At 40.2% G+C, this 19,838-nt stretch overlaps 1 protein-coding gene across 1 annotated transcript in view; it reads left to right on the top strand.

Moving 5' to 3' along the window:
• Positions 1-19,838, top strand: part of COL4A2 (collagen type IV alpha 2 chain) — a 164,385-nt gene that overhangs the window by 89,098 nt on the left and 55,449 nt on the right. Inside the window, exons 18-21 of the mRNA XM_026707722.2 lie at positions 964-1,030; positions 1,178-1,279; positions 12,881-13,036; positions 14,132-14,224. Coding sequence (XP_026563507.2) covers positions 964-1,030; positions 1,178-1,279; positions 12,881-13,036; positions 14,132-14,224 — 418 coding nt within the window. The remainder of the gene's footprint in view (positions 1-963; positions 1,031-1,177; positions 1,280-12,880; positions 13,037-14,131; positions 14,225-19,838) is intronic.

Here is a 19,838-nt window from a genome sequence, read left to right as displayed (position 1 = left end):
TCTAAGCTTGCCTTTTATAATTTCCCCTGGGATGGTCGTCCCACTCCATGTTTCCTTCCTTGTAATATGCCAGCCATTGTCCTCACACAGGAAAGGATTATCCACATCTCTGCTACTTTTCTTTGCCCTTACTGACAATAGTGGCCTTCAATTAGGTGTCACCTTTCAAGGTCAGATCAATTGAACAGCATCAGGCATGGCAAAATGCCAAATGTCTGGTTGTCCATCCTGGAAGCAAGTCTGAAAAAATCCTGTATAAGTGTGTTAGGTATGAAGGCTCATTAAATATAAACATGAATATGCTAGAATATCTGGTGTAGGAGTTATCCGGTGGCAAAATGGGTAGCCAATAAGATTAATAAATAAAATATTATTTGCTTAATATTATGTATGCCCTTTTTTTTCCTCACTGTCATCTTGAGTCTCTGTTCAAGCATTTTTGCTAAATTTGCTTATGGTTTCTATTTCCTCCTTTATGGCCTTGCCTGCAAAACTTACATATTTATTATTAAGGAAAGGACATGGTATGGCTTAAACAATGACCAATCGTAGCTGGTATCTCTCTACTTATAAGCAAGTCTAATAATGAAGTCTGGATAATGTTGAAGTGGCCAAGCAAGAATGAATTGGCGAAATTGCCATGCTATTGAACCATTCTGCCAAAAATGAGTTGGGAACAGTTGTCATTGTGATGATGGGTGACAATAAAAAACTGGTAAAACAACGTATCATGGTATTATTGTAATATAACTAGTGATCACTTACTGTGGGGATATTTTAGCCTATGATTGAAGAATAAAAAATGAAGAAATATTACAGTAACTGATAAGAATAAAATGCAGTCTTACAGAAATTACTGGGTCTGTGGCGAAGTTCTTCATGCCTTATTTTCTCATTCATAATGAAATTAATTGATTTTCAAGTATGTACTAAATTGGCTTAACTAAATGTATATTTCTATAGGGAGACCCTGGAGATAAAGGAATTCGAGGGCCACCAGGTCACGCACAACATCCCACACTTATAAAAGGTGCTGCTTTTATAGCTTTTGAATATTGCTTATGTGGCTTAGCAGTTTTTGGGGGGCGGGGGAAGTGTTAAAATATATTAATGTGAGATAACCTGGAGTTATCCTTATGTAGCTGAGGTTTAAACTATAAATTTGGGGGTTTTCCAGGTGTACCTGGTGACCGGGGATTGGATGGCATCCCAGGCCCCGAGGGAGAGAGAGGAATGAAAGGCAGTCCTGGTCCACCTGGTGCAGAAGGATCATTCGATGGTAATTTTCTACCCCTTTGATGGAGCGCATTGATTCTGGAGAAATACATTCGCTTTTCTCCAGACTATAATAATTGATCTTTTCCTCTTAATGTCATTGTAACTGCTTCTTTCAGAATCCCAAACACTAACATGGCTTGGCTGGTTTCCTTGGATTTCTGCAGCTGTTTATACAATTCAGGCACATTTTCATAGCAAATGCTTCTTTTTAACTGCTTTGAATAGATTGTATGTGGACTGTGTTGTTTTTGAAGATAAAGATTAGTTAGAGAAATCAGAGGTCTTGGCAATAACCATGCAGTTACAGCACTGCGACTCTGCCATCATCTTCGCCATCCATAATATTAAAGCCTAATGTTTGAAATCTGTGACAGAGGGTGCTGCAACATGGTGGGGATGGCTCACCGGCTCACCTCTGTGCCTGGCATGGTCAGACTCTGCTGCCTCCTGGTCATCTGATCCCCCCTCTTGGCCTCTGGCTTGTTCCCTTGACTGACATGGTCAGATTCTGCTGCCTCTTGGGTCATCTGGAAACAAAAGTGGAAGGAGATGGCCTCAGATTTGCAATCGCGTAGACAAAAGGCAAGACAGGTGAAGAAAGGACAGTAAATAAATCCATAATCTCCTGCTACCCTTTGTGGTGTAAAATTCACAAGGCACTAAAAATTTGTTGCCATTGAATTCTCACTTCTAACTCAACTCAATTATAATGATATCTGTAAAGGATATCTTTAATCTAAGTGGTCTACTTCAAATATTTAAAGACTCTTATGTGTATTTGATTTTTAAACAACTTTTTGCAACACTAATGGAATAACGGAGTTGGAAGGGATCTTCTAGTCCAACCACCCGCTCAAGCAGAAGACCCTATACCATTTCAGATAAATGACTGTCAAGTCTCTTTTTAAAAGCCGCCAGTGATGGAGCACCCACAACTTCTAAAGGCAAGGCAAGAACAATGATAACACTGAGTAGTGTGGAGACATGGTTTGGGGGATTGGTGTATCTAAGCTTCAGATACTGTAGAAATTGTACTAGTATCACTGGACAACAAAATTTTGCTTTCTGAAGCCTTTTGGGTGTATCTTATAGACTTTTGGCTGCTTAAACGTAATCTGTCATGTACCATTTTATAGAAAACTTCTGTTTTTGTGATTTCGTATATATATTTTAAGTTTACTAATGTTCGCTTGCGTTATTAGATGCTTTGTGTAGCTCATGCAGGTCCAGGCATGCACTCAGGACATACTGCATAAATTTTTGTGAAACTGGTATAGATATGCTAGGCCGGCTGGCTGCTGCACCTGCCTAGGCATGCTAGGCTGGCTGGATGCTGCCTGGAAAGCAGCTCGCATGACCGGATGCTGTTCATTTTGCTGGTATCTGTTTCCATGAATTTTGATGTAATCGTTTCAAGGCATTGCACATGTAATTTACATAACAAGTAAACCAGTTATAAACTTGTTAGAAGATGATTGGCGACAGCAGAAATATTGCACCAATGTCGGAACAGCTACGATACATTCCCCTAAAAGCCTCAAAGACGCACCCTGACTAGGCTTGTTAAGAAAGCATAAGAACTCTACTTTGGTTGTAAGATTGGTGACCATGATAAAGCCTGTGTTCCTCACATTTGTGGGGCAAAATGTGCTGTTGATTTTAGAACTTGGCTCAGGGGAACTCAGCAATCAGTGCCGTTTGCTGTTCCAATCATATGGTGAGAACAGAATGATCCGGTGACAGCTGCTTCTGCCTGACTAATGTTGCTGGTTTTTCTGCTAAATTATGAAATCAATTAAATATCCCAATCTGCCTTCAGCCATGAGACCAGTGTCACACGACAACAATCTTTCAGTACTGAAGCCACCAGAGAAATGGAACTTAGATGAAACAAACAAAGATGTTGCAGTGCACCAGCCAGATTTTGATCCAGATTTTGAACTCTGTATGTCTGGTGAGCGGCATCTCATAACACAGTCAGAATTAAAGGACCTGATCAGGGACTTAGGTTTGTCAAAATCAAAAGCAGAACTACTGAGTTCAAGACTGCAAGGATGGTGTTTGATACTAACAGGTAAGAAAATTTCTGTCTTTTAAAGCCACCAAGATTATTTAACTATTTTTTTAGCACAGGTTGACAGCCTCATTTTCTATACTGACATTGACAGTTTGTCCCCAACTTTGGATTGCAAGGATGATCCACTACAGTGGTATCTCTTTATTGATTCATCAGTGTTAAGCCTCAAGGCTATCTTGTTACCCAATTTATGCCTTTCAGGGCCTGTTCACTATGCTGTGCTCATGGCATGCATACAAAAACATGAACTGTTATTGAAGCGCATCCAGTACACCAAGTACAACTGGAATATCTACATCAAGGGCAGGGGTGGGATTCAACAGGTGTTATTACTGGTTTGGTGACTACGTTTTGTGTTTTGCTTTCCACAAAGATAAACAAGAGATCCTAGATAAAACCATCATGCTGCAGAAAGAATTCTCTTGACAAACTGAGGGACAAAAAGGACAAATATAAAAAATGGAAGGAAGGACACATAACTAGAACAGAATTCCAGCAAATAGCCCAAATCTACAAGACTTGTAAAAAATATAAAAAATACCCCAAAAGGTTTCTTTCAATATCTAAGGAATAAGAAGAAAGTCAAGGAAATGATTGGGGCACTAATGAGATATGATAGCAAGAAGGCAACAGGGAGAAAGCGGAACTGCTTAATTCCTTTTTTGCAACTGTCTTCATAGAAAAGGGAAAAAAATAGCGCAATCTACAGAAAGCAACAAATGGGGACAGAATGGGAATTCAAGTCAAACTAGGCAACAAAATGGTAAGAAAACATGTATCACTCTAGATGAGTTCAAATCGCCAGGACCATATGGTTTATATGCCACATTTCTGAAGGAGCTGACAGATACAATCTTGGAAACATTGAACAAAATACTTCAGAGCTCTGGAGCACAGGGGAACTATCAGAGTGCTAAAAAAGAGCTGATGTAGCTGCAATTTTCCAAAAGAAGAAAACAGTAGATCCAAGAAGCTATAGACTAACCAGCCTGACATTAATACATGAAAAAATCCTGGAAAAGACCATCGGTGGATTTATGAGTGGCTAGAAGTAAACAAAGCAATTACTAGAAGCCAACATGAGTTAGTCAAAATCAGATCATGGCAATTATTAGAAGCCAACATGAGTTAGTCAAAATCAGATCATGGTAGACAAACTATTTCCTTTTTTGATAAAGTGACTGAATTAGTGGACCAAGGAAATGCTGTGGACATATATTATTTAGACTTCAGTAAGGCATTTGGCAAGATTGAACAATATGGGCAGTACCAGCACCAGATGTATTTGCGATTGGCTGACCAACTGCACTCACCATGTAGTCCTCAAAGGAACTGCATTTACATGGAGGGAAGCATGCTGTGGGTTACCTCAAGATTTTGTCTCTGGCTCTGTACTCTTCAACGTTTTTTACAAATTATCTAGATGAGAGAATAAAAGGGTAACATCAAATTTTCAGATGACACCAAGCTGGAGAAAACTGCTATCACTTTGGAAGACAAACTCAAGATTCAGAAGGATCTTGGGCCCTTCAGAAGATATACTCCAGTAGTGTGAAAAGCAAGGTCCTGCACTTAGCCAGGAAAAACCAAATGAACATGTATAGAGTAGGTTGGCTCAACAGCAGTAAGTGTGAAAGGGATCTAGGCATCCTTGTGGACCAACCCTCAGGTATGCCAGCAGCATGCTGCAATTGCCACAAAAGCCAATACAGGCATAGTCTCAACCGCTCTGTGGGTCTACTGCATCGATAAAGGAAAACCGAGTCTGTCAAATTCTGGAAAGTTGGTTTAATCTTTTTCTTGCAAGGACACCAAGAAAACAGCCAAGCAAAACAACTAAAGTCAGCTCTAAACTGAGTTTAACAGGGTACTGTATTTATGCATATTTCCCATTATTACCCCTCATTATACAATCACCGTCATTGGAGCTAACATCCGTAGCTCAATTAATCCCTCATTACCATCAATTACTATGTTACAATAACCAATATATAATGTAATCCGCCACCAATACCATTAATACCACTATCCCATCACCAACAACATTTCTGCAACATTTTGTTCCATAAAATGGCTCCCCGTCTGTACACCCTTCGTGTGTATGCTCCAGAATCATTGCTGTTAATTGGTCACTGCCCACATCATCATCCAGCATGTGCAGCGATGACGACGCGCTCCGGAACCACAGAATCCCCGGACCAACACCTTCAGCCTCCTCCGTAGCATTAGAGCTTTGTTGGTCAATTGTGTTGCGTGGGCGCGACAGGCGGCCCCCTCTACCAGGACCTGGCCTACAAAACAGTAACAAGTTATATCAATATGTCAGTACTACTGGGGTCCAGGCTTATTTGGGTACCTGGAATGAAAACACCTTAATAGTCTGTTTGCACACATGTCTGATACTTTCACCCAGGATGCCTCTGTTTCAGGATACTCTTTCCACATTACTAGATATTGAAGAACATTCCTGCGGATTCATGAATCAAGGATTTTATCAATCTCAGCATGGGTGGATTCCCCAAGTGTGACAGGTTCCTCGACCTGGGGTACACTGTAGTGTTGCACAGACTTCAATAAACTAGCGTGGAATACAGGACGGATTTGCCCTAATCGTGCTGGCAACTTCAGCTGTATAGTGATGGGGTTAATCACTTTAGTGATTGTGAATGGTCCAATATATTTTGGTCCCAGTTTTCTACTGTTTAGTTTTAACTTTATATATTTTGTTAATAGGTAAACGTAATCACCAACTTTGAATGGTTTATTGTCTCATCTCTTCTTATTTGCCTGATTCTTGTATTCTTGTGTTCTATTGAGAGTCTCTTTCACTTTTGCCCAACCATCCTGTACTTTCTTAGACTACATTTTAACACTGATAGAATGCTTGTCGTCGCATTGCAACTCTGGCATTGGAACAAATTCAGCCCCATTGACTATTTGGAATGGGCTACAACCTGTACTCTTATGTACAGCATTGTTGTATGCTACTTCAGTGAAAGGGAGTAGATCAGCCCACTCTCGCTGTTGATAAGACACATTTGACCGCAGATATCTCTCAATCATTGCATTGGCTCTTTCGACAGCCCCATTGGTGCTGGGGTGATATGAGGAGCTAAGGCCTTGAGAGGATCCCAAGAGACAAATAAACGCTCTCCAAAATTATGCAGTAAATCGCACGCCTCTGTCTGATATTATCCTTCTGGGTGTCCCATGTAGCCGATATATGTGTCATATAAATAGTCCTGCTAATTAAGTTGCTGAGGGTAAACCCTTACAGGGTATGAAATGGGCTTGTTTCAAAAACAAGTCTATAATGGTCCATATTACCATACACCCTTTACTACTCGGCAATTCTACGATAAAGTCCATGGCTATGTCTTGCGATGGCTGTCGGGCTCTGATACCTTTTGTAACAATCCCAATGGTTTCCTGATCCTCGGTTTTGCAATAGCACATACATGACATTCTCTAATGTATTGTTCTATGTCAGACCTCATATTAGGCCAACAGAATTGCTGCCTTGCCAAATGCAAAGTTCTCAGAAACCCAAATTGCCTGGCCTGTCTAGTGTCGTGACACTGGGCCAATACATTTTTTGACAGACCAGCGGAACATATATTCTGTCTCCTTTCCAAGCCAAGCCATCTTTATACAAGCAAACAGCCCTATTGTCTTTAAGCCACACATCCTTTTCTGTAGCATCTTGTAACTCCTTTTTTCTTATTTCCTGTATGTGCAATACATGCCCTTTCTCGATTGCTGTTCCGTTAATAATCATAGGTTGAATCACTTCTTCCTTACGTGAATTGTATGGGGCAGTCGGGATAATGAATCCGCCATGAAATTCCTACCTCCAGGCACATAGCATAATTGGAAGTCAAAAAGTTTAAAATATAAGGCACATCTAACTTGTTTAGGAGAAAGTTTCCATGGCTTTTGTAAAGCCTCCAAATTTTTATGTTCAGTCCATACTTCAAATTATTCTTTTACCCCTTCTATGGTGGTGCACTTGGTTGCTGCGGCTTTTCGCTCTCTGGTTTGGTGTGTGTGTGTTTGGTGATATATGTGTCTGAGTCTTGTTGCATGGGGGAGGCTTACAGCCGACAAGAACTAAGATGCTATGGACTACAGTCTGCTAGAGCTATTGTGTTGGATTTTCAGAGGACTCACAGTATTCCCAAGGAGACCACCAGAATCTCCATGGATTGTAATGGGATCATTTAAATGGTGCAGGTGGCGCAGAGAGAGAAGGTGGAGGAGGGGCTGCAGAGCAGGAGTTTTAACTCACTTAAAAAGACAGCCACACAAATCATCATTACCAAGTATCTTTCTCTCAAATGCTCGATCACTTCTCAATAAAATGGATGAGATTAATCTGATGGCAGCAAGCAATCACATGATAAAGGACTGCTGTGTGATAGTTATTACAGAGAGCTGGCTTCATTCAGCTATTCCCAATGCCTCACTACAACTGGCATGTCATACCATCCACTGACAAGACCGTAATAAGGACTCTGGTAAGACTAAAGGAGGTGGACTTTGTTTATATGCTCATAATAACTGGTGCACCAACAGCCGTATTATAAACAGATACTGCTCTCCTGATTTAGAGATGATGACAGTCATGTGCAGACCCTTCTATCTACCTAGAGAACTGACAGTGGTGATTTTTACTGCTGTTTACATACCTCCTGATGCAAATATTAGTACTGTACTTGCATAGTTGCATATTACAATAAATAAACAACTTAAGGCTTATCCTGATGGGGCTCATATAATAACTGGTGATTTTAATAAGACATGCTTAAAGACTGTATTTCCCAAATTTACTCAGTATGTGACATGTGCCACCAGGGGAAACATCACACTTGATCATGTTATTCTAATATAAAGCATGCATATAAAGCAGTGTCCCTTCCACATCTGGGACTTTCAGATCATTTATCACTGTTCCTTATACCAGCATACACCCCCACTCAGAAGGAAAACTAAGCCTGAAATCAAACTCACCAAGATCTAGTCGGAGGGAGCACTTGATCAGCTGCAGGATTGTTTCTCAAATAGTAATTGGAATTTATTTGAACAAGAGGATTTGGAGGAATATACAAAAACTGTACTGTTTTACTTCTCTACCTGTGTGGATACAGTTACTGTGAATACGCGCATCCAGATTTTTCCAAACCAGAAGCCCTGGATGAACAAGGACGTGCAATTACTTCTCAAGACATGTGATATGGCATTCAGGTCTGAGGACAGAGTTTGGTATAACAAGGCAAGAGCGGAACTGAGGCGGGGCATCAAGGAGGCAAAAAAGGACTATAAAAGGAAGATTGAGGACTACTTCACAAATAATGATCCACGACAGGCTTGGCAGGGAATTAAAGACATCACTAATTACAGGGGCAGCAACCCCATATCGATCAACAAGGATGCATCACTGGCAGAAGAATTGAACTGCTTCTTTGCCCGATTCGAACTGAATAGGTCTTTGAAAACACTGCCTCTACAAACCACCAGTACTCAACTATTCACAGTACAAGAGTATGATGTGAAGCAGTGCTTAGAGCAGTGAATGTGAAAAAGGCTGCTGGCCCTGATGGGATACCTGGGAAGGTACTCAAAGCATGTGCTGACCTGCTCGCAGGTATGTTTACAAATATTTTTAACCTTTCTCTTACACAAGCCATTGTTCCATCTTGTCTCAAAACTTCCATTATTATTCTAGTTCCCCAAAAGCCCTCTCCTGATACTTTAAATGACTATAGACCAGTAGCTCTCACATCCATAATTATAAAGTGCTTTGAAAGACTGGTCTTAAAATATATACAGGATTACCTCCCATCAAACCTTGACCCATACCAGTTTGCCTATCAGAATAATAGATCCACAGACAATGCTATTGCCATGGCTCTCCACGTTGCACTGAAACATCTGGAGCATAGTGGGAGCTATGTAAGGATGCTTTTCATTGATTACAGCTCAGCTTTTAATACCATCATTCCAGATATACTGATTAAGAAGTTGCTAGAAATGGGCCTCTCCTCTCACATCTGCTGTTGGATAAAGGGCTTTCTTACTAACAGACCCCAAACTGTTAGGATTGGCAGCTATTTTTCCTCCACTCTTGCTCTCAGCACTGGCTCTCCACAGGGTTGTGTGCTGAGCCCCCTTTTGTATTCACTCTACACCTACAACTGCACTCCCTCTTGTCCCACTAATAAAATTTGCAGACGACACCACGTTGGTGGGACTCATATCAGGAGAAGACGAGATGGCCTATAGGTCAGAGGTTCTCAGACTGGTCTTGTGGTGCAAGAGTCATAACCTCGCCCTGAACATCAAAAAGACCAAAGAATTGATTATAGACTTCAGAAGATGCAAAGCAGAGCCTCTCCCGCTATGTATCAATGGAGACTGTGTGGAAAGAGTTCATAGTTTTAAATTTCTAGGAACTCATATTTCTGACAACCTTACTTGGTCAGTCCACACTATGGCCACTGCAAAGAAGGCCCAACAGCGCCTGCACTTTCTGAGGCTGCTGAAAATGAGTGGTCTGGGTGAGAAGTTGCTGGTTACTTTTTACCACTCTATCATTGAGAGCATTTTGGCATACTGTGTAATGGTGTGGTATGCTGTATGCTCTGCAGTGGATAAGAAGATGCTCCAGAGAGTTATAAACACACCACAAAAAAATCATCAGTTGCTCTTTTTCTTCTTTGGAAGAGATTGCGAAGACCAGACTGCTCTCTAGAGCACTAAAAATCTCCACAGACGATTCTCATCCTGCACATTCATATTTTGAACTGTTACCATCAGGGAGGCATTATAGGTGTCTTAAAATGAGGACTAATAGACTGAGAAACAGATTCTTTTCCAAGGCAATAATTGTCTTGAATCAAACAATGCATATGTGATTTAGCCCTATGTATATAGTGGCGTTTTTAAACTATCTAACTTACTATATGTTTTAGATAGGTTTTAGACTAGGTTTTTCATTATTATTTTAATTATTTTGATTTTTAAATACTCTGTAGTGTGATTGTGATGTGGTGTTTGGGACACTGTGCTGGAGTAGTTTTCAAATTTCATTGTATTTGTAGAATGCAATGACAATAAAGATATTCTGTTCTATAGTAAATGTCGCCCTGTACTGAGTGCCCATTTTTCAGCGAACGCCTTTCTCCCAAATAGCCCACCTCCTTTCCATAGGTGTGAACTTGCGGGATGTATAGGCGCATGGCTGTAATTGTCCTTCATTGTTACGTTGCAGTAAGACAGCTCCTACAGCAACTTCGCTTGCATCGGCTTGTATGATAAAACTCTTATGGGTATCGGGATCTGGTAAAATGAGCTTTTGCGAAAATAATGCTTTTAAACTTTCCTCTCAACCGCTCTGTGGGTCTACTGCATTGATAAAGGAAAACCGAGTCTGTCAAATTCTGGAAAGTTGGTTTAATCTTTTTCTTGCAAGAACACCAAGAAAATAGCCAAGCAAAACAACTAAAGTCAGCTCTAAACTGAGTTTAACAGGGTACTGTATTTATGCATAGTTCCCATTATTACCCCTCATTATTCAATCACTGTCATTGGAGCTAACATCTGTAGCTCAATTAATCCCTCATTACCATCAATTACTATGTTACAATCACCAATATATAACGTAATTCCCCACCAATACCACAAACACCACTATCCCGTCACCAACAATATTTCTGCAACATTTTGTTCCGTAAAACGGCTCCCCGTCTGTACACCCTTCATGTGTATGCTCCAGGATCATCGCTGTTAATTGGTCGCTGCCGACGTTGGCATCCAGCGTGTGCAGCCGTGACGATGCGCTCCGGAACCACGGAATCCCCGGACCAACACCTTCAGCCTCCTCCATAGCATCAGAGCTTCGTTGGTCGATTGTGTTGCGTGGGCACGACACATAGGCTGCATCAACAGAGGAATAGCATCAAGATCATAAGAAGTAATAGTAATGTTTATATTGCAGTAGTGAGGCCACACGTGAAATACTACATCCAAGTCTGGTTAGCCTGGTACAAAAATGATGCTGAGACCATAGAAATATGGTCACAGAAAGGAGCAACAAAGATGTCAAGAGGTCTGAAGGCTAAATCGTACAATAAACCATTAAGGAAACTAGATACATCTAGTCTAACAAACAGAAGAATTATGTGTGACATGATAGCTGTCTTCTGGTACTTCAGGGCCTATAACAGAGAAGAAGATGGGAATGGTTTCAACAGGACATTCACATAGTGGAAAAACAGTATCAGGGCAACTGGAATCTATCAGTGCTGCTGACTATTGTTAGACCTTGCAGTGAGATGCATTGGACACTGAGTGCAAAGGAAAATCAACAGCTGAGTGCAAAGGAAAATCACTTTTAGCTCTGTTGAACTCATGTAGCATGTCAGAAACATTATGCAATTAAATACATTATAATCCGTAAAAGTTAATTTCCCATTTCTCCTATTTCCTATTTCTATTCCTACATCATTGTGAGATTATATTTGTGTTTGGTTTGAAAGAGTCTATCATAATCACCAAAAGTTTTTCAGGAAGCAAAATCTTTCAAAAGTTTGTTGTCCAATATATATTTGTTGTCCAGAATATATTCAGTGGCTGAATAGGGAGGGAAAATTCAGATTAAGCTCCTATACATTTGTTAAATTTGATCGCATCAGGTAACATCAGCCACAGTAGGAGACTTGATGGGGTCATCTAACTCTGAAGGAGTTGGTCTGTAGCTTGAGCATCTTCCTGGGCTTGTGGCTCCTGCTCCAGCAGTAGATGGAAGCTATAGCCAGTGGAGCCCATGCCCAGGTTCAGAAGGAGTGACAGTTGCTGCTCTACCTGGATCATGAAGTTCATTCTACTTTTATTACCTCAGAACCTCACCACTGGACTACAGTACTACAATGAACTTTATTTGAGGCCATCTTTAGAATGATTCAACTAGTTTAAGATGTGGTAGAAAACTACTTGTCAGGGAGACCCACTATTGTAGAATAATATCTGCTTTGCAGTCATTACTTTGGTTGTCAATAAGCCTCTAAAGCCAAGTCAAATAGTTAAACTCTTACATAGCATTGCACTGGGATGTGTTAGGGATCACTTTGTCTGGAACAATGCTGTCCATTATGTCCAGGCATCAAGGGAGGGTCAGATTCCAACCTACATAAGAAGTCAAGGGGTGGAAAGATCAGGAAAGAAGTATTTGGGGTTGTGGCCCTCACATTATCAAATACTGCATTGGCAAATATGCTGCCATCAGAAAGTGTATTTGGGAACATACCGGAACTGTTCTGTTTCAGCAGGACTTAATCGTGATCTGGGGCTGTGTTTTTATTCTATTTTGTTTTCTTTTTCTTCTTATAAATATGATAACTGATTTGGAGGGGGTTTTTTTGTTCATTTTAATAATGAGAGCTTCTGTACTAGTTTGCTTTTCATTATTAGTTTGTTCATCTATGGCGTTCTGAAAGTCATGCAGAGCCACTTTCTTCCACATTCCAGGTGTTTCTGAGAGAAGAGGCTTTCCTGGAGAAATGGGCCCCAAAGGTTTTATTGGTGAACCTGGTTTCCCAGCTAATCGTCCTGGTCCTCCCGGTTTAGATGGCGAACCTGGAACACCTGGCTTTCCTGGCCCCCCTGGCCCCCCAGGAAGTCCAGGTAAATCGAATATACATTTATATACTGGCTTTTAAATATTTAGAAAATAATACTTTGAGAAATTTCCTTAATCAGGCATTTTGAAATTGAACAACCAAGGGAAGTTTGAAAATTCAGGTAAATAAAAACAAATACTAAACCAGCTGTTTATTTGTGAAATAATGCCTTGCTTTATGTCTTAGCCTCATTTAATTAAGACCACAATAACCTATTATTATCAATAATTTTATTCTGTGAAATCTGCCTCTCTTTTTCTTTTCTATCATTCTCTTCTTCTACTGCTTCTTTACTGGGATATTTTTTAATTTAAAATCTATTGTCATAGGGAGGGAGGGAGAGAAAGAGAGAGAGACTAGCATTAGAGATTACATTATGCAATGTCTGCATGTATGAGGTTAATTGTACAATAGCCATTGTCTGGCTCCTGATAATATGCCATGTCTTCAGTTAAAATAAGCAAAGTTTCAACAGTGGTAACAATTTGTAGTTAACCTGTTCCTCTTTAATCACAATCTGATTCAAAGTGCAGGTTGGATAACAGTGTTAACCAAACTACAGCTTGGCTTGATATGCCATGCAAATGAAAATTGTTAAAAAGCTTCCTCCCTGATCTACTAATATAACATTTGTTTAATGAGGATGTATTGAATAATGAACGCCAGGCTACTTTCACACAATTGTGTATATTATCAACCATGGTTTACAAATATTACACACTACTGTGTGTGTAATATACTAAGTCAAACCAGACAAATAACATTACTGTTTAACAGCATGTTATAAAGACTCGGTCTTCACCTGTTTTAAGTAAATGAAGCAAATACTATTTAAAAAAAATTATGCTGCTGCCTGTTGTCTGAAAGAAGTGGGAAAAAACAACAACAGTGCTATTATACTCATATATGAATATTTTGAGCTGATCAAAAGAAAGAAGGATGTAAATCTCTCAATAACTAATATTAATGTTATTTCATGCATCTTGATTTCAGACTTTTTCTTAAGTCTTACCACAGACAAGCTAACCCGTTAATGCTGGTACAGAACCGCATAACCATGTCAGTCTCCCCAAGTCACTGCAGTCTCCCTGTTCGACAGGTTATTCCGTTGGGCTGAAGGGTTATCCAGGAGTTCCAGGTCCTGCAGGCCAGCAAGGTTATCCAGGCCCACAAGGACAACAAGGACTGAAAGGTAAAGTTTAAAATACTGAACTATATTGAGCTATTGTCACCACAGATTTTCATGCAGAGAACATACTTCATGTGCATTGTTAGATATTCAATGGGGAAAAGTCAGTGATGTCAGACTTCCCCCATTGGTTCATTTTCTAGGCGGGAAAATGGACAGCCATCAGTGGCTAAAGTTGTGGACAGCAGCCTGTAAAAAGAACAACAGGCACATCTGGAGGCAGTCTTTTACTCGGAGCTGAATAAAGAGATCTTTTCCCTCTCCCCACTGTCCTGCCTCTTCAATCTAGCCCATATCTAACATGCATTATATAATGGGATATAGTCTAAAATGCTTTTCCTCCTGTTTAGTTCTCTACTTTCAGGATTTCTCTTACGAGAAAACTTATCTTGCAAGTGCTTTTTTAAAAAAAATCTCAGTCTTATCTATTAGCTTTTAACTATATGGTCATTTTTATTCTTTCCTTTCCTTTGGGGATAGGTGGATTAGTTTATTATTTATGTAAAATGTTGCTAATCCAGCAAGTAACCATCTCAGCTCTAGTTGCTCCAAGATATAACATAGAATAAGAAGGTTGGAAAGGATCTTGGAGGTCTTCTAATCTAAACTAATCTCCTGCTTGAACAGGAGACTTTATACCATTCCAGGCAAATAGTCGTTCAATCTCTTCTTGAAAACCATATCCACAACTTCTGCATGATTCCACTGATTAACTGCTTTCATTGCCAGGAAATTTTTCCTTAGTTCTAAGTTGGAATTCTCTTAAATGTTCTTCCATTCATTACTTCTTGTCTTTCCCTCAGGTACTTTGGAGAATACATTGGCCTCTTCTTCTCTATGACAGTCCCTCAAATATATGAAGATTGCTACCACCCCCAATCCTTCTCTGTATTAGGCTAGACATACCTAGTTCCCTCAACCTTTCATCATATAGTTTAGCCTCCAGATTCTTTAAGATTTTTGTTGTTTTTTCTCTGCATTCTTTCTAGAGTCTCAGCATCCTTTTTGTATCATGGGTGACCAAAACTGGATGCAATATTGCAAAAGTGCAGTTTAAAGTGGCACTATCTCATGATCTTCTCATGATCTTGATACTATCCCTCTATTGATGCAGCCTATTATTGCGTTGGCTTTTTTTGCAGCTGCAGCACATTGCTGGCTCACTCTTAAATGGTTGTCCATGAAGATACCTAGGCCCTTCTCATAATTACAGCTGTTGCACCAGGTACCATCTTTACTACACTTTTGCATTTGGTATTTCTTGCCTAAGTGTAGGACTTTACTTTTCTCACCATTGAATTGCATTTTTCTTGACTAGATCCTATTGTCCGTCTATCAAAACCCTTCTGAATCTTGAGTTTATTTTCCAAAGTGTTAGCAATTCCCCCCAGCTTGGTGTCATTTGCAAATCTGATGAGTTTCTATCCCCTCGTCTGGATCATTTCTAAAAATGTTGAAAAGTACAGACCCTTGAGACAAAATCTTGAGGTATCCCACTGTGCATGCAGGTCTATGACGACTCACAGTGAGCATGGCTGGGTGGGTGAAGTTGGCTCAGCATGGCTGGCTCAATGCTGCTTACTCATCACGTGGAGGAGAAAGTTTGAAGGAGACAGTTTTCTCCACATCCAGGAGGGAGTTGCAGGGGAGTGTTTCTGCAAGTGGAGGGGGGAATCCACCCAGCCTTTCCCTTCCCTTCCCTTTCAAACTTTGCAGGGACTTCTCATCATAAAGGAGAAAGAAAAAAGGAGCATTTCTGCAAGTGGGGAGGGATAAATCCACAGCCTTGCCTTTCAAATTTTGCCGCTTCCCCACTTCCTGTTTGCCACCACAACTTCAAGTGATTTTTCTCCTGGTGGGGTGCTGAGTCAGCTCTACATCCAGTTGCCCAAGGTGATTTGTTCTGCACCTACCTGGCCACACCCACCTGGTGGCACCCACTCAGCCACACCCATGTGGTTGCATCCACCTGGCCATGCATACCCAGCTATACCAAGTCCTCTGTGCTGATTTGGCTGCCCCATGCCCATCTGGTGGTGCTCAGATGGTTGTGCCCACCCAATCAGGTCCACCTGACTGCTGTGAGTCATCCCATTCTGAAAGCATGCTTCCCTCCATGTAGATGTAGTTACATTGAGGACTATATGGTGAGTGCAGTTGGTCAGCCAATCGCAAATCCATCTGGTGGTGGTACTATCTATCCTTCACTGTTCTATCTTACCAAGCAGTAGGCTGTGGTCTACTTTGTCAGATGCCTTTCTGATGTCTAAGTAAATATGTCCACAGCATTTCTCATATCTAAATAATTCAATCAAAGAAGGCAATAAGGTTTGTTTGCCATGATCTGATTTTAAGTAAACTATGCTGGCTTCCAGTAATTGCCTTGCTTGTTTCTAGGTGCTCATAAATCTGCTGCTTGATGATCTTTCCCAGGATTTTTCCAGTATTGATGTCAGGCTGATTGTTCTGTAGTTTGTTGGATCCACTTTTCCTCCTTTTCGAAGTTTGAAACCCTATCACCTCTTTTCCAGTGCTCCGGTAGTTCCCCTATGCTCCAGGAGCAATAAAATATTTTGTTCAGTAGTTCTGAAATCACAAATCATCTCCTTCAGAACCCTAGATTTAAAGCCATCGGGTCATAGCAATTTGGACTAATCTAGAGTGGATAGATGTTTGCTTACTATTTTCTTACCTAGTTTGACTTGCCTTCTTGTTCTGTTTCCTAGAGGTGCTGCTTTTGATAGGTTGGGCTATTTTTCACTATCCCTCAAAATCCTGCAACTTCAACCTCCTCTATCTTTTTCTCCCTGTTAGTAAGAATTAAGTATAGCTGACCCTCTAGTTCTCTCTCCTACCTTTTGAATGACAAAGTTGTCAGCTAGGCACATCAGGAACCTGTTTGATCTCTCACTAGTTGCAAAGTTTGCCTCTAAGTTGATATCAGGGTAGTTAAAGTCCCCTATTGCTATTGTGGTGTGTTTCCTGCATTGATTAGCTCATTGATTAGCAAAAAGTTCATTCCTGTGCTTTGTTTGGATGGCCTGTAGTATACACCTATGGTAATGTCATTTCTTCCCTTTTATATTAACCCAAAAGCATTCAAGAAGTCTTTCATCATTGGTATTGTGCATCTCTTTAAAGGGGTGGTGATTTCTTACATATACTGCAGCTCCCTCCAACTTATTTTGTTGGGTCTGTTTCCTTTGAACAATTTATATCCTTCTACATTTAAGCCATAGGTTTTCCATCCCACCAAATTTCAGTAATGGCAACAATATTGTACTTGCCCTCCTGTACTAAGACTTCAAGTTCACCTTGTTTCTTCCCCATACTTTGAGCATTAGTATATAGGAATCTTGAGCCCCTTTTTGCTGACTCTCCACTTGTTTCCTACATCCCCTGTTTATATTTGAGTTCCTCTTCCTTCTCACCACTTACCACCTCAATGTTTAATTGGTTGTCTTAGGTTTATGTTTGGGATTGGATCCTACCATAAAGATGGTCTTCCTTTCCTTCCAGTTTTAGTTTAAACCTCTTCAGATAAGCCAAGCCAGCTGTTTTCCAAACACATTCTTCCTAGTTCTTGTGAGGTGCAGCCCCTCATTTTCCAGAAGTCCCTTATTTTGGACAATATAGATTGTGGTCTAGGAACCCAAAGTTCTTTCAATGGCACCATTTTTTAAGCCAATGGTTTACTTCTAAAATCCTCCATTCCTTCACTGGATGTTGGTCTTCCATTGGAAGTAAGGATGAAAACACTTTAACATGAAGAGAGAAAAAGCACTGAACCTTGACACTCCCAACTGAAAGCAGAAAAATGGGGCATTTTGCTTTGCCTCATCACATCATTTTGATAGAAAGATCTGTGAAAATTCTATTTTATAGAACATACAATTGCATCTCATTGCCTTGGAAAAGTGAGGCATTTTATTTGCTTCCTTATCATGATCAAATCAACTTGTTAAGGTTTAAGATTATAAGAGAACACATTAAAATTATTCATCTTCTATGGAAATCAATTGTTGAGGTAATTCCCCGTTAGGAGAATGAGCGCAAACAGGGAGACGTAGTGAGAGAAGTGTTTGAATAATACACACACAGCACACAGAATACACTGTACGTTAAATGTAGGTTTTTACTTTTCAATAAACGTTCAAGCAAAGTCAATTCACAGTTAAAGCAGTCAGTGTTCAGTCCAGGGATAATTCCAATATCAAAGGCCAGTATCATAAACAGTTCAGTAACAGACTTACGTCAAATCCAAGAATAACAGTCAATAGGGAAAAATGGAGGAACGGCAATACTCTCCAACAGAAGAAACAGACTCACTCACACTCTCTTCTAAGACTTCTGAGACTAAAACAACCCAGGTTTCTGGCTCCATCTTATGGCCATTTGTAGAACCACAACCAATTGCAGTTTTTGCATTCTCTTAAAGACATAGTATTAAAATGTCTATCCTGGTTTATATATTTCCAACCCAAATAACTGTTAGGTGACTTATATTCCTAACATCAATGAAATCTGACGAGAACTGGAAATTTTCTGGTTGATTACTTTCTCTCACTGATTATAGCTAATGTGACTCCTTTGTATTAATCTGAGTTAAGATCAATGAAAATAATCTGAAGATGGCTGGAACACAAAGGAAGAAAGTTTGTGCAGCTAGATCCATTGTAGTGTAGGCTACAATTGGTTGTTTCACAAATACAGGTAGTCCTTGACTTTCAACCACAATTAGTTCTGGAATTTTGATTGATAAATGATGCAGATGTTAAACAAGTCATCATGTGACCAGACCTGATTGTAAGCTCCTGTCTCTACTCCCCGAATCAAGAAAGCATGGACTCTTGAAACAGCAGCATTTCAAAAGGATCCTTTTATTGAAAGGGAGTGATTGCAAGACAAAAGCAAAGCAGGCTCTAAGGTCCCTTTAGGCAATTCTGCCAGGATAAAGGAGTTAGAAACCCCTCCCCTAAGTCCGATGTTGAATGAGCCAATCCACAGGTGTGAAGATGTTGTGAAGACGGTAATCCTGGGAAGGAGATAAGGGATTGTTCCCAGCCACTTCTCTCCAGAAGCTTCAGAACTGAGATAAAACAGATGGCCCTCCCCCCTTACACATTCCCCAAAGGTAAATCAAAGCACAGAGCAGATAGGTGTCAGAGTTAGATTTATAAACTAAGAGGTTATAGGATGAGTAGGAACCAGGAAGAAGACAATAAGCTAATCAATGCATTCAGGCCCCCTCCCCATAGGAATGGCAATATCATGATAAGGATCTGACACTGATTTTATGATTAATGTTAATGTAGTTGTTAAGTGAATCAAATGGTCATTAAGTGAATCTGGCTTCCTCCATTGGCTTTGCTTGTCAGAAGCTGAGAAGGTTTACAAATTGCAATCACATGACCACAGGACACTGCAACCATTGTAAATGTGAGTCAGTTCCCAAGGTCCCAAACCATGATCCCATGACTGGGGGAATTTGATGCAACAGTCATAACTTTGATGGCTGGCCTTAAGCCACTTTTTCAGCTTTGTCATAACTTTGAACCATTGTTAAATAGCCATAAATTGAGGACTACCTTTAATCTTTTATGATATGTGTAATCGT

Source organism: Pseudonaja textilis, chromosome 1, assembly GCF_049901715.1.
Source record: "Pseudonaja textilis isolate UNSWEBS1 chromosome 1, rPseTex1.2, whole genome shotgun sequence".
Taxonomy (NCBI): domain Eukaryota; kingdom Metazoa; phylum Chordata; class Lepidosauria; order Squamata; family Elapidae; genus Pseudonaja; species Pseudonaja textilis.
Note: the sequence above shows the minus strand (reverse complement) of the source record. Positions and strands in the feature narration are given on the sequence as shown.